The 13901-nt window shown below is 48.1% G+C and overlaps 1 protein-coding gene across 1 annotated transcript; it reads right to left on the reverse strand.

Annotated features, from left to right (window-relative positions):
* Nucleotides 1-260: 260 nt before the first annotated feature.
* Nucleotides 261-10064, reverse strand: LOC144930982 (relaxin-3 receptor 1-like). Its single transcript, XM_078854814.1, has 2 exons — nucleotides 9598-10064; nucleotides 261-6592 (listed from the first exon to the last, which is right to left on the reverse strand). Exon 2 carries the CDS (start codon nucleotides 6466-6468, stop codon nucleotides 4954-4956), a length of 1515 nt encoding a protein of 504 aa, XP_078710940.1. The 5' UTR covers nucleotides 6469-6592; nucleotides 9598-10064; the 3' UTR covers nucleotides 261-4953.
* Between the last annotated feature and the right edge of the window lie 3837 nt (nucleotides 10065-13901).

Raw genomic sequence — 13901 nt, forward strand, 5'->3', positions numbered from 1 at the left:
GGCCCTCCTGAGCCGCCATAAACACGGCCGGACCGTTCGAGACGTTCTCCCCTTCGAGCGTTATGACGCACAGAGCCCGTTGCTTGCGACCGAGGGTGGCCTTCGTCGACTCGGCATTGTGCCTAGCCCCAGTGTCGAGCCAATGAACGTCTTAATCTTGCCACAGAGACAATGCGTTGCGTGTAACACCGCAACTCCCACCACCCCCCCCCCCCCGCTTTATCCTCCTTTTATTTGGCACCAAAGGCATTCACAAAAGGTCAGCGTACCACATCATATTTTTATTATTATTTGCAAAATGCCATGCAACTGCACGAACAAGCCGAGCATCATCACTGGCCAAGAGACTAGTTCCCCTGCAACACTGCCACATCACGCGACTGCCACGAGAAAAAAAAAACTGCTCACAATTTGGCCACAATATTAACACAGCAAAGCTTTACGTCAGTTATATATGTGTGTATGTGCGTGCGTGCACGCTCTGTGAGTGAATAAAAACATTAAAAAAATACTGTACCGTAGAATGGCATTGTTCTGCCTTGTAAAGAGGAAATGAGACATTGACAAATCTGCGTTGATTTTGTTGCAGAGCCAAGCCGGGCCAAGAGAGAAATGAGGTGCTTTATTTATTTATTAAGAAACGCATTTATTAGATGGGGCAGAAACACTGTCATTTACTATATAAATATACAACATATTTACACATGTTACGGTTTGCATTGGACATGACGATTTTTTTTTCTGAGCAGCACAAACCCATCGATATTTGTTGATTACCACCAATTGGAAAAAATGGCGTAAATGCTTCAAATTGGGGCAAAATTTGTAAGGCTATGCTTGCACCGGTTTGGTTATGTAAGCCACTTTGGCATTGTAGGCCAGCGCAATAATAGACTATGATTTTTATTCAAATGGCACCAAATGCCAGAGCATGTCGAGGCACTGCAGAGAAATATTCTGAACTCTCACAGAATCAACAAAAAAATGTTTCAATTTGTTGCAGTTGGCATTTCCACTCAACATTCAGACCCTGACGACTCTCGTGTAGCATTTAAAGGCTGCCTGTCACCTTTTGTAGCCTGGGGGGGCCACGGCACTTGACTGCGAGTTGCGTACAACAGGCACCCGTGGTTAATTTTACACAACCTCGTGTGATGTGATTCTGACCCGTTGTCCGTCAGTGTGACTCGTCACTTCCATTTGTTCGGGAAGGGTGAACTTCGGAGCTTGCGGATCTTCTCGGCCCGTGTTTCTACATCAACCAATTGTCAGGGCTCACTTTTAAAGCGGAGCACCTATGAAGGCCGGCGTGGCGCACGAGGGGTGGGCGGGTGGCCAACGCCACGCCCGACCGGGGGAAGTCTCCCCAGTGGGGGAGTTTACACACCACACTGTGTACTCATTTGAGGCTGAGTCGACCTAGGGGAGGCCCATGACCGGTTCAGATAATCGTCACTGGTGTTGGCCGCGAGTGGGAATCAAACTGTGGTCGCCGGGTTCGTAGCGCAGCGCGCTAAACGCTACGCTAGCGCTCCCCACGAAATCGGATAATGAGCATTTTCACATGCATCTGCTGGATCTTTAACCTTGACAAGTAGTGGGCGTGTAACGATTTGCCTCCTCGGTGATTTTGGGTGACTATTCATTTTAAGAATTTCTTTTTTTGCCCAAGTTTTTTTTGCCATGTGGTTTCAATTTTTATTGAAAAAAAAACTTGTTTGCACAGTCCTTCATTAGTTCTATTAGCCTAAATGCAACATTACCATACAATTAACATGTAATTTGCGTGATATGTAATTTCCTAATTTAATGCATATAACGAGGACCTAAGAATGCATTTTAATCCATTAATCACTGCATTTATTGCACGCCTACATTTTTAAAATTGTTTTTCACTGCAGAAGTACGCTATTTACCAATATCTGCCTCGTGAAAAAAAAATAATAGTAAATATTTTCAAAATAAAAATGCAGCCTTGCAAAAGTAACTTTAAACCACGTGTTTGTTTATGTCCGAGCTGCCAAGCACGGAGTGTACATGTACATTCATACACGCAGACAGGCGCGTGTGCTTACAGGCACATCTACATTGGACAGTCAAAACATTTTGGGAACAAGATAATGTACTAATAATAGCCTCGGCTGCAAAATAAAGTGTTGGCCTCTCTCATTGCCACACACTGTGATTTGTGCAGTAGACATCATGCACTGCTGCCACATTACATCCATACCACTTGAATGGAATCACAAAGGTGGAACGCACAGAAACAACTACTTCAACAAAAATAATAACCGAAACGTTATCGATAAACCTGCACGTATATTTTAATTCCCAACTTTATAAACGAAATTGACCGGCGGTCGCAAGATGCCCCCGACGTATCGCTCCGCTGTCTCGGCGGCTAATGTCGGCCGTGACAAGTCACTTCAATAACATTCCGACCAAACACGCTCGCATGCTATCACATCGGTAGTTTTTTTTTTAAAGAGCTGAGCAGCGAAAAATTTCAGGGGCTGTGCAATTTTCGGCACCGTTGGGAAAAGGTCAGGTCAGCGTTAGCAGCTGCCTCATGGCGCGGAACAATGCAATGGCTAAAGACAAGTAGCAGTACGATTTAAGCGAGTATAAAATGGCCCCCGAAACCTGTTGCACATGACAAGACAATGATTTGATACAATTGTTGGTCTGCCCAATTGATGAAGCGCTCACATCTTTAAAGCTCAGTGGTTGTGTAATTATTGCGGGGATAGAACTCGTGCCGAACTCTTTCACATCGCTTCACGCAGCCACTGGCCACACATTTCTGCCAGCCGCGACCTTTATTATTGAAACATATGAAATTAAATATTGTACAAAATACTCGAAATTTCCCACGTTGTTTTCGGCCAGACAAAATTATTCCTTAAAGTTGTACAAGATTTATAATGTTCTAGATATGTGAATAAATATTAATTATATTAATTTACAGCCCTTTGTCAATCCGCTGCTGGGTGAAAATATCCCTACACCGTATAAGTCGTTTACCCTTATATCTGGCAACAAAACTGACACCTTTTTACAAGGAGTCATGTTTGAATAGACCGCAATACCTGCAGTCATAATACAAACAAAAGAACATAACTCTGATAATGTGCACTGTCCTTGAAGTTGATTGGTCCACACCCGAGACAGCTTTCCTTAGAGCCGAGTCTCACATGGTTTGGACCAGATGACGCCAAAAGGCGCACAACTCAACGACAATGCACCATCAGTTTTGTTGCCAGATAGAAGGGTAAAGAACCAATTATCATATTTTTACTGGCAAATGAGGTTCCCATAGTGACCGTATAAGTCATGGAGGTTTTTATTTACCATACTTCCCCATTCTGGTTAGTGTGGGCTTGCGAAGGAGGGCACCCCAAGACCTGATCAGACATCACTCACCACTGATATTGTCCAAAGGCAGGAATAAAGCTCAGGCCGCTGGGCTATTAGCACAATGTGCTAACCCACTGCACCCACCCCCCTCCCCCTTCCCCACCTCCACCGATATGTGTATATATAATGATTTAATAATGAATTGTATTTTGATTGGGGGTCATAAATAAGGCCATGTGCAAAACATCTGTTATTTTGCAAAACATGTCATTCGCACAATGATGCTCGTATTACATAAATAGCCTATGGGCTATATTCATACTTACTAACATACATTACATTAGGTGACTGCGTCAGACGCTTCGGTGCTTTTCTGATCAGAAACAAAGATCAAACACCACGTCGTTAAAGTGCATCGTGATATATTTTGGAGAAGAAGAAAAACTACATCCCACATCCCCCCCCACCCCGAGTACCGTACGGCAGTCTCGCGTGGTGTGGCTAGGCATTGTATCTCATTAATACCACAGCCCGTCATATATTAGGGAAATTCCTTCATATCTGCGCAAGACTTGCTCCACCGCATGAATGGTAATTGAAAGCAAGCAGCCAGTGACCAAGCCACAATTAGTTTTGGCCACATATTGAGTCCGCGCACGCGTGAATGTGGAGCATGTCAAATGTATGTCTGCTAACCACTTGTGGGCGGCCGTGGTATAACGTCATGCGCATCCATTATGCTCGAATGATGTGACCCGAATCGCAATGTTGCAGTTTCAGCTCCGATACGGACGCGCAAAAAGACGAAGATCCCCCGTCTAACCTTAACAGGCTGTTTGGGCAAGTGCTGTTCACGTTCACCTATGAAGGCCGTAACGGTACACGAGGGGGTGGGTGGCCAGCACCACGCCCGACCGCCTTTTTCTTCCCATTGGCAATGTTTTTACACACCGCGCCAACGTACTCATTTGAGGCTGAGTCGACTGAGGGGAGGCCCAGGACTGCTTCAGATAATCACCACTGGCGTTGGCCGTGAGTGGGAATCTAACTGGGGTCGTCAGCTTCGTAGCGCAGCGCGCTAACCGCTGCACAACCACTCCCCACACGCACAAGCACGCACGCACGCACGGACACGCCCTTAAAAGGTGAAGAATTTTCACCTGCAGTGCAGCGGGTTACCACTAAATTCCAGGAAAAAGATACACAGGTATGCCGAATACGTTCTTGTTATGCCAAAACCTGTCTATACAGTACAATATCCGGGATAGCCAAAACAGCTACATCAGACCGTCACACGTTTTCCTAAAATCTATCACCCCGATCGTTCCCCAAGTTATCACCTGCTGTGAACGCTTGGAAATCGGCCGTAAGACACAAGAAATTCCATTTCGTGGCCCAAGGTGAAGGAGCGGTGCTCTGCGTATGGCCCCTCTTCAAAGTCCATCATCACCCAGCGTTACACTGAACGCCAGCTACACGCAGTACACCGCAGGGACATTGGACCTCCACCTCCACAGCCCCGTGTGACGGTCGGCCAGCCGTCCGGCCGGACCCACTTTTGTCGGACCAAACGGTGCCGTGCACTCCAGGCCACCTTCAGTAAATCGTGTTTCCCACCGATGCCACGGCCGGCAGTGGCTCGGCGCGTTCCGCGCAGGACCGGTAGCTCCCGGTCAGGTACGTGGTGGTGGAGCAGGCCGACACGGCCACGTCCCGGCAGCCCACGTACACCCCCGGGCGCGTGTGAGTGCGCGCGAGCTGCGACTGAGTCCTACTCCCCAGCTGCTGCTGCTGCTGGACATGATGACGGTTGGGGTGGAGGTGCTGCGGGTGCAGGTTGCGGCGTGACGTGCACGCCACTCCAACGCTGCGCTGCTGCTGCTGCCGCCGCTGCCCCTTCTCGTCCCCGTCCATGGGCTGAAGCTGGATGACGGCCTGCAGGTCGTCGACTTCGGGCTCGGGCCGGCAGGTGCCCGAGAAGGGTCGCAGGTGGCAGGTGTGCGTGGTGGCGGTGGGCGGCGAGGAAGGGGCCCGCCAGAAGACCTGGCGGAGCGCCTGGCGGTAGTCGCGCCGGAGCAGGCAGTAGAGCAGCGGGTTGAGGCAGCTGTTGGCGTGCGCCAGGCACACGGTGACGGGGAACACGTACACGTGCGCCGTGTAGAAGGCGTCTCCGAAGGGCACGGCGCCCAGCTTGACGAAGATGCCCCACAGCGTGATGGCGTGGTTGGGCAGCCAGCACACGAAGAAGGACAGCACCACGACGGTGACGGAGCGCGTGACGCGCGACCGCCGGCCGGTCCGCTGGGCCCCCGCGGGGTTTTTGTGGCGCAGAAATCTCAGCAGCTGCAGGTAGCACGCCGAGATGATGACCAGGGGCAGCAGGAAGCCGAGCAGGATCTTCTGCACGTGGTATACGCCCAGCCAGAACTGGCCCTCGGGGAAGCGCAGCAGGCAGAGCGGCACGCCCGACACCGTGGGGGCCGTGGAGAACACGGCGGTGGGCACGCTGGCCGCGGTGGCCGCCAGCCACACGACGAGGCTGATCCAGCGCGGGGAGCAGCCGGTGGGACGCGGCCGCGAGTGCACCGCCGAGGCGATGGCCCAGTAGCGCACGACGCTCATTGCCGTGAGGAATGAGACGCTGGCGTACATGTTGAGCACTGTGAGCGAGGACACGAGGCGGCAGAGCGCGTCGCCGAAGGGCCAGTTGAAGTCGAGCGCCGTCTCGACGGCCCAGAAGGGCAGCACGAGCACAAACTGAAAGTCGGTGATGGCCAGGTTGACGACGAAGTAGTTGATCGTGGACTTCTTGCGCGCCTGCTTGTTGCGCATCACGTAGAAGACGAGCAGGTTGCCCACGAGCCCCACGGCGCACACGACGGAGTAGACGAGCGAGATGATGATGCGCAGAGCCGGCGACCCGTCGACGGGCACCTCGGACTCGAACTCGTCGCTGCAGTTGTCGGGCGGGCGGTGTCCGAGCGACGCGTTGCTGCCGTTGGCGCCGTCGAGGGTCGCCCAGAGAAGCTCCCGGCACAGGGAGATGAGCAGGGACCTTGGCAGCGGGGGTTCGGTAACTGCGCTCATCTCGGGCCCTGAGGTCACGCTCATCCTCTCCGCCCTCCCCGCGCCGGTGCTTTAATTGGAGCACGCGGAGCAGCTTTCATGCAATCAGGGACGGGAATATCCCCCCTCCCCCACGCGACTGGCAAGAGACAGCCCTGGCAGCGGTCGCCTGTGGAACGGCACGAGAGGGAATGGTTGAGCAACAGAGACATATCATGCGGGCCCTGAGAGTATCCCCAAAATGTTTTTTTTTGCTTTTGCTTTGTGCGATATTGTTTTTGGAGCGTGAGATTTGTTTGGTAACAGATTATGTGTTCTGGTACGTCCTTCGGAGTATATGACGAATGTTTTTGCCTGGCGTAAAAAAAACAGACCATGATCTGAACGAGATGTGACATTCCCCATGCGAGCTGTATGTTCATCCAGCATCTGCTTAATCTTCTGTGCCATGCTGGGGTTTTTTTGTTCTTGTTATATTACACATACACAATAGACAGCTACATTTGAATGTAATATTTTAATCGCTTTCTTAAATCTTCGAAAGCTTATTGCAGTCTGTAGCGGATTTTAACCATATTAATAACAACTATACATCACAATAGTAAGAACTTAGAGTTTAATTGCTGATGAAAAGCTTTAATTCCAGCTCCCTCACATTGCAGTTGACAATTTGTTCCGAAATTTTTCTGAGACATGCCACCTTGTAATATTTAGCAGCACTGAAATTGCAATTTAGAGGTGGCCGGTTTGGTTCCATTCCCGCAGCGTGGGGGCCACGGTGGCTAGGAGATGTTCATCACCTCGCCTGATATACAGGAGGTCGTGGGTTCGATCCCGACCATGACGCCTGTACATTTGGAGTTTGCGTATCTCTCTTCCCATGGTCGCGTGGATTTTTCTCCGGGTCCTCCGGATTTGCCCTCCACATTTAGAAACATGCGTTTAGAGTATTTGGCTGCTATAAATTTCCACATGATAAGCCACTTTATTGGGCTATCAATTGTGGCCAGGTCGCTTCTGAAAAAGAGCTATATTATTCATTTGGCCTTACCTGGTAAAATAAAAACTAGTTTATTTTGTCGTTTATTTGAAACGATAGTTAAATTTCCCAGAATTCCCCCGGGACTCTGTGTATCCGTGAGTGTAAATGGGTGCACAGCAATGATGATCGGTAAGGTCGCTTGTGGTGGGGTAAAGCGTGAGTATTCCCACGTTTTACAGAAATTATGATTAGCATGGAAGAGTAGGCCAAATACCCTCTAGAGTTCCCTCTCGTGGAGCCCCTCCACCAGCAGTGGTTTGAGCAAGCAATTGCAGGGTCGCTCCTTTACCTATAATCTTGTGAATCCATCGGCAGCTGTGCATCAAATGCTTCACAATCTTTGCCGTCTATCGCAGCAAAATATAATTCTCGTCCACGGCCAGATATTTCTCTTATTTTGATATACATTCAACATTTTCGATGCATTTTCAATGCTGAATGTAGATCAAATAAAAATTACTCAGAATGTATGTATGTTGAACTTATTTTGTACCATACATAGAGGTTGCACCTCCAATTAACACGGTTGGCTACGTACGGTGCGAAAGAAGTTCAAAATGCAACATACATACATAATCGGAGGTGCGAGGGAAGGATCAGAAACTAAACACAAAAAGTAGTTCGAAAGAAATTTGTTTTCAATCTAAATTTGAAAGTGCATAGCTCCAGTGGTTTCCTAATATCGGAAGGAAGAGCGTTCCAGACGGTCGCAGAAGCGTATCTGAAGCGCGCGATGCAGTAACCGTCTTTGTTCGATGGTAAGCCAAAAGCTGCTGCTGTGAGGATGACCGGACACACAATGTGTAAACCAATATTCTCCCATACTCGTTGGGTCTTTCGATAAAGTCACGTGGATAATCTCCATGACTTTACCGAAATACCCAAAGAGTATGAATTCCTGCAGTCACGAAAGCTTTAAATCAAGATTCAATATTCTCCCATTAAAAACCAACACGCACAAAATATTTTTATGGAAATGTTCTTTCCTCGACGTGAAAAACCACAATTTTATGGATTATGCCAGGCATCTCAAATGTCTACACTTATATTCTGCAAGTGTGGAGTAAAATACCACAGTTTTTTTTCTTTCATATAGGTACTGTATATTGCAGCCTTATCAGCAGAGAACCCCAAACAGTGCGTGGGTACAGGCAAGCTGTCTTCATTCCTACATTCCCAGCAGTGGCTAAGGAAGAGGTGGATTTGGACATTTCTTCAGCAAACCATGAATGGATAAATTAATGCTTGCCAAAGCATTGAGAGGGCCTTTACCCTCAGATGGTATTTTTTCAAAGTATTGCCCTTTATCGCTGATCTTATCTGCTTGTCAACGTTGACCAAATCAACTGAAATACGTTCAATCTCATCAGATCTCAATAGCTAAGCAGGGTTGAGCGTGGATCTAGTGCTTGGATGGGTGACCAACATGTCCCAAAGGCAGGCGTTATATAGGTGTCATGGGCAGCAGAGGGCAGTTTTTTTCTGCCCTGCCCCCACCTACCTCACCTCGCACTGACCAGCATGGTGAAGTATGATCATATAATGCTAACAGCCCACAATGTGTGGGGATGCATTCATCCAGCAGTGGACTGACATAAACAAAAACAGGCTGGACGTGTACACATTTTGTTATCATTTAAACTTGGTAGTGTTTTATCCTTGCTCCGTTTGTATCTGTTGACCATCTGGCTTGCCCCAATTAAATTACGCAAGCACATTTGAACCGCGTATATCGCTGAAATATATAAAATAATTTCACGCGATGAAAAATATCGTTCTGCTCACGGGTTAATTTTTTGTTGAGTCTGTAAATATATATATACCATACGTGTGTCAGCACGCATCTACGTTTATAAAGAACATACAGATCAGCTGCAGAGACAGTAAATCAAATCCGATGCATGTGAAAAATGACTCAAAAATGAGAGCCGTCATTCAAAAATGGGTACACTATTTCACGATTAACTCATTCGTAGAAATGGCTATTTAACAAAAAAAAATCTACTCCTTGAGATCTGGCTGTCTGCAAAGAAAAACAATAACATCAATTTATAGTTTGACAGGTAAAGCACAAATTATAGAGATCGGCCAAAAACTTGTCTCGTAACGGTCACACCAAAAACACCACTCACCTCGCGTCGGTGATCGATGCGGTGGCTTCCCTTCAGATCAACACGTCGCCGGTACGGACAGCAAAGGGCTTTCACAAACACTTCCTTGAGCGAAAAAAAGAAACCGATAACACCCCGAGGCTTAGCAACCAGAACAATTAGGCACGCGAATACCACGGATTTGAGCAGCGGAGGGATCTGCTTTTGCAGTAATTGGTAAACGCAACTGAAAAATGCATGCCTGGCCACTCAAACATTCGCAACAATTCCGATTTCTTCGCAATATTCTAAAGGGCGTCGGGGGTCTGTAAATTCGGACGCGCAGTTTTTCCCAACAAAAGCGGCGGAAGGAAGGCTTCGCGTAATCATTCAGCTCCCGTGGCGACTCTGTCGCGCGTTCATCCCTCGTTGCCTCGCGTCGCTCGGAAGGCGGAGAGAGAAAGGGGGGCGGCGGGTGGGGCGGGGGGGGCTCGGGGAGCCGATCTCTCGCTCGTCGCCTCGGTTGCTGTGGAGCCGCGCTTGGCGCTTCGCGTGCCTTTATAGGCGGCCAGCGTGCCTCTGACGCCCCCGTTGCTCTCGGTGTGTCCGAACTGAAGTTCCCAAACGCGCTGCGCTGCTGCATCAGAGTGCACGCGCGTTCTGTTCATTTATTCTGACCGGCCAGTTACGCCGATTTCTGTCGTCTTCATGCAAATTATAATTGGGGGGTTTTTTTTTTCACGCCCACACTTTTGAAAATTATGTCAACTCAGTTGGTGATTTTTTTTTTATTCCTTGAAATGTGAATCCTACAGTTTTTCTGATTTAATTTAGTTGATTAAAGACAAGTTTCATCGATGTTTTTTCTCCCCCTTTTCTGTTGCCATCTGGCTCATCCAGCGTGGATGAAGTATGATTATATATTCTCCACGGCCCACAAGGTGTGTGGAATTTCTTATCAAGCTGTGGATTGACACAAAGGCTGTACATCTTAAAATAAATTGACCGGCAGACTCATTTTACTTTCAAAAGGTGAAGGTGTAGCCCTGCATTTGCATGCTTTCGCAAATTGCAGCAAACGGGCTTATACTTGTGTGAGATCTAAGAGAACTCCTTCTCAGACATTAAATCTACGCTGGAAATATGTCTTGGGAGAGACTGAAGTATCCAGACCTTACCCCGACACCTGCGATCAACTCTCTGCCGTGGGGTGGATAGACGTGGAGGGATTGGAGGAGGTTCTCTCCAAAAGACTCCTCCAAAATGACCTTCCGTTTAATCAGAGTAAATTTTTTGGCTGGTAAAAACTTACCTACATGGCCAATTATAGGCCTACATAGGCAATTTTACAAGGTCAACCCGGTCAAGATGGCCATGAAAGTAAAACCGAGTAATGATCAATCATAAGATCGCCACAGTGTGCTTCGACCGTTGGAAAGGAGTGGCTTTTATAAGAATAGGGTTTTCCCGCTTTTTGATGGCATCACAATTGAAACCTCTTTACAAGGAATCATGTCTGCATTAACCACAATACTTGTGGTCAGAATGCAAACAAAACACATACTCTGATAATATATTGGCATTGTCTTTGAAACTGATTGGTCCACACCAAAGCCTTGTCTCAATTGGTGTTAGACCTTTGAGACTAGGCTCCAAAGAAAGCTGTCTCTGGTGTGGACCAATCAGTTTAAAAAGACAATACATATATTATCAGTGTTTTTGTTTGCATTCTGACCTCAAGTACCGTGGTTAATGTAGACATGATTCCTTGTAAAAAGGTTTCAGTTTTGTTGCCAGAAAGAAAGGGGGAAAACATATTCTTATATTTTGGTACTGGCAGAGGAGGTCTCATGATGGAGTGGGTTTTAGTTTGGATTGATTCTTAAGTAGCCCTCAGTCATTGGTAAACTCACATTTGAAAACCCGTTGGAACGATGTACGTATGCATATGCTGTACACGGTAGCTACGTGGCAAGCTGCAGTCGGCAGTGCAGCAAAATCCACTGTTCTACTCTGCTTCTGTGCTCCAACTTCTACGCTTCCTGCTTTCAACAGCTCACACTGACCAGCGTGGGGAAGTATAGTCACATAACAGGCCTCGCTGCATGGGAAAGCCCTCATCTAGCATGGTGAAGTATGGTCAAATCACCCCCACAAACCGCACGGTGTGGGGAGGCCATCATCCAGCAGTGGATCCACAAAGAGCCGTACAGGTACGAATGTAGAAGTGTATTCATAACAACAACAACACGACACTTGAATCAAATGGAATGGGTCACTGTTCGCGAAACATGGCCAGGCAAGTCAGTGTGAAATCACCCTCCCCAGTTTTAACCTGTGTCCTTCGCGAATCGGGGCGGCCGGCTTTCTCGTTCTCGAATCTATTTGGCTGTACCATGGGTGGAAAAAAACCCGATTTTTCCAGCGGCAGGCATCGGGTTTTTTCTTTAATACAATTTAACCCGATTTCGGGGAATTAAAACCTGGTTTAATGAATACGAAACTCTGATCCAAGGCTCAGGCTGCTTCCTCGTCGGTGCTGCTATCGTACTCGGGGGGGGGGGCATCGGGCACGGGGTAGTCGTAGAATGCGGCGGGCAGGTTGGTCGTGATGAACACGAGCTTCTCCTCCACAATCGTGGGCGCCAGTGAGTTCCTGAGCTTGGAATGGATGAAGCCCATCGTTGAGAAGTTGGCGAAGTGCGGTTCTGCAATTAGAACTAATTACACCGGATTTCTCCCAATCTCAGATGATCGGGTTTAATATAAAAAGACAATTAAACCCGATTGTAAAAAAACCCGACTGTGCCACCCTTGGGCTGTACCCACGTGGCAGCTCGCACGAAAAGGGGGTAATCTGGGATCTGTGGTTCCACCAACCAGGTCCACACACCGGCTCCGTTATCTCGCAGACAACGACATCGCAGAACGGAGGCTTCACCTCGAGCGCACGGTCATACATACACATTGGATTATATTACTATAGAGGCAAGGTTGTAGATCATCGTCCTTTATTTAATCAGGTGAATGTCTGTAAAGTGTTTCCGCCGCACTGCTTCATGGTTACACGCAGCCACGTTCTAAGCAAGCACACTGGAACACGAGTGTATGGCAATGGCCTGATTCGCATCTCGGCAGTGTTTTGTTTTTTCCATGAGCTCTAACTGCCTAAATGTAAGTTGCGCAATGTCGTCACCCGTAAAAAGGTCTTTTTAAAATCGATTCTCTCGAGCACAATTCGAACAATGCATTTGCGAGAATAGGAATCAATGTCAACCTTCGATTCAATGCATCGTTAGCAAAGTATAGCTGCTGATCACGCACCAAGATGTCTAGTTTACCGTGCGTTGCCGGTCACATAGACCCAGGTGGGACGAAAGGCAGATCGTACCCTGGGACTGGATTTGAACCCATAGACCCTTGCGATCTCAAGTCGTCCGATCCTTCCCCAATGAGAGACAAACCGTGTGTAGAGCACGCGGGCTCAGCTGAAGGTTAAATTTCGATTTAAAGCTTTTTTTGTGACTGCACGGATTCATCTTCTTGGTTCTTTCGGTAAAGTCACGTAGAAGGGAAATGATAAAATAATAAAAATAAAACATAATAAAATAATTCTCACGACTTTTCGGCCACAACGCAAGCAGCCGTCTTCAGGTGGAGAACAGGTCTGTCAAGTAGACAGAGTCTGAATGTTATGTTTTATTTTTATTCTTTTATTATTTTCCTTCTACGTGACTTTACCGAAAGAACCAAGAAGATCAGCTGAAGGTTGCTCGCGCTACGCGCGCGGGTAACGGGGTCACCCCTTTCTTTCATCAAGAGTGGAGGTGTGTGTGTGTATGGGTCTCGCTGAGATTTCGGCACCGCTTAGCTTTTCATTTTGCGGGAACATGGTGGTTCGGGGTTTGGATGACGGGGTGAACCCCCCTCTGGCTACGGATTTGTACAATGGCGCGCGAGCGTGCCGTGACAAAAAAGACGATGAGAATTCCCGGGAACCGTTCGGGCACAAATGTCATTCGTGCTATCACACTCTCAACGCTCGCTCCCATCACTGCCTCCCTCGCTCCCTCTCCCAGGAATAGACGCAGATACCGATGCAAGTTTGGGTGAGCCCGAGGGACGTGTATTTGTGGATGTTGGTCGCTCTGGGGAGTGGTGCTGTAGCGGTTAGCGCTACGCTGCGCTATAAACCTGGCGACACGGGTTCGATTCCTGCTCACGGCCAACACCGGTGACGATTTTCTGAACCGGTCCTGAGCCTCCCCATAGGTCGACTCAGCCTCAAATTAGTACCTGGTGCGGTGTGTAAACATCGCCACTAGGGAGACAAAGGCGGTCGGACG

Source organism: Lampetra fluviatilis, chromosome 3 (assembly GCF_964198595.1).
Source record: "Lampetra fluviatilis chromosome 3, kcLamFluv1.1, whole genome shotgun sequence".
NCBI classification, from domain to species: domain Eukaryota; kingdom Metazoa; phylum Chordata; class Hyperoartia; order Petromyzontiformes; family Petromyzontidae; genus Lampetra; species Lampetra fluviatilis.

Excerpts from the sequence above, each read along its gene's own strand:
- LOC144930982 (XM_078854814.1), bottom strand. The coding sequence starts at position 6,468 with ATGAGCGTGACCTCAGGGCCCGAGATGAGCGCAGTTACCGAACCCCCG.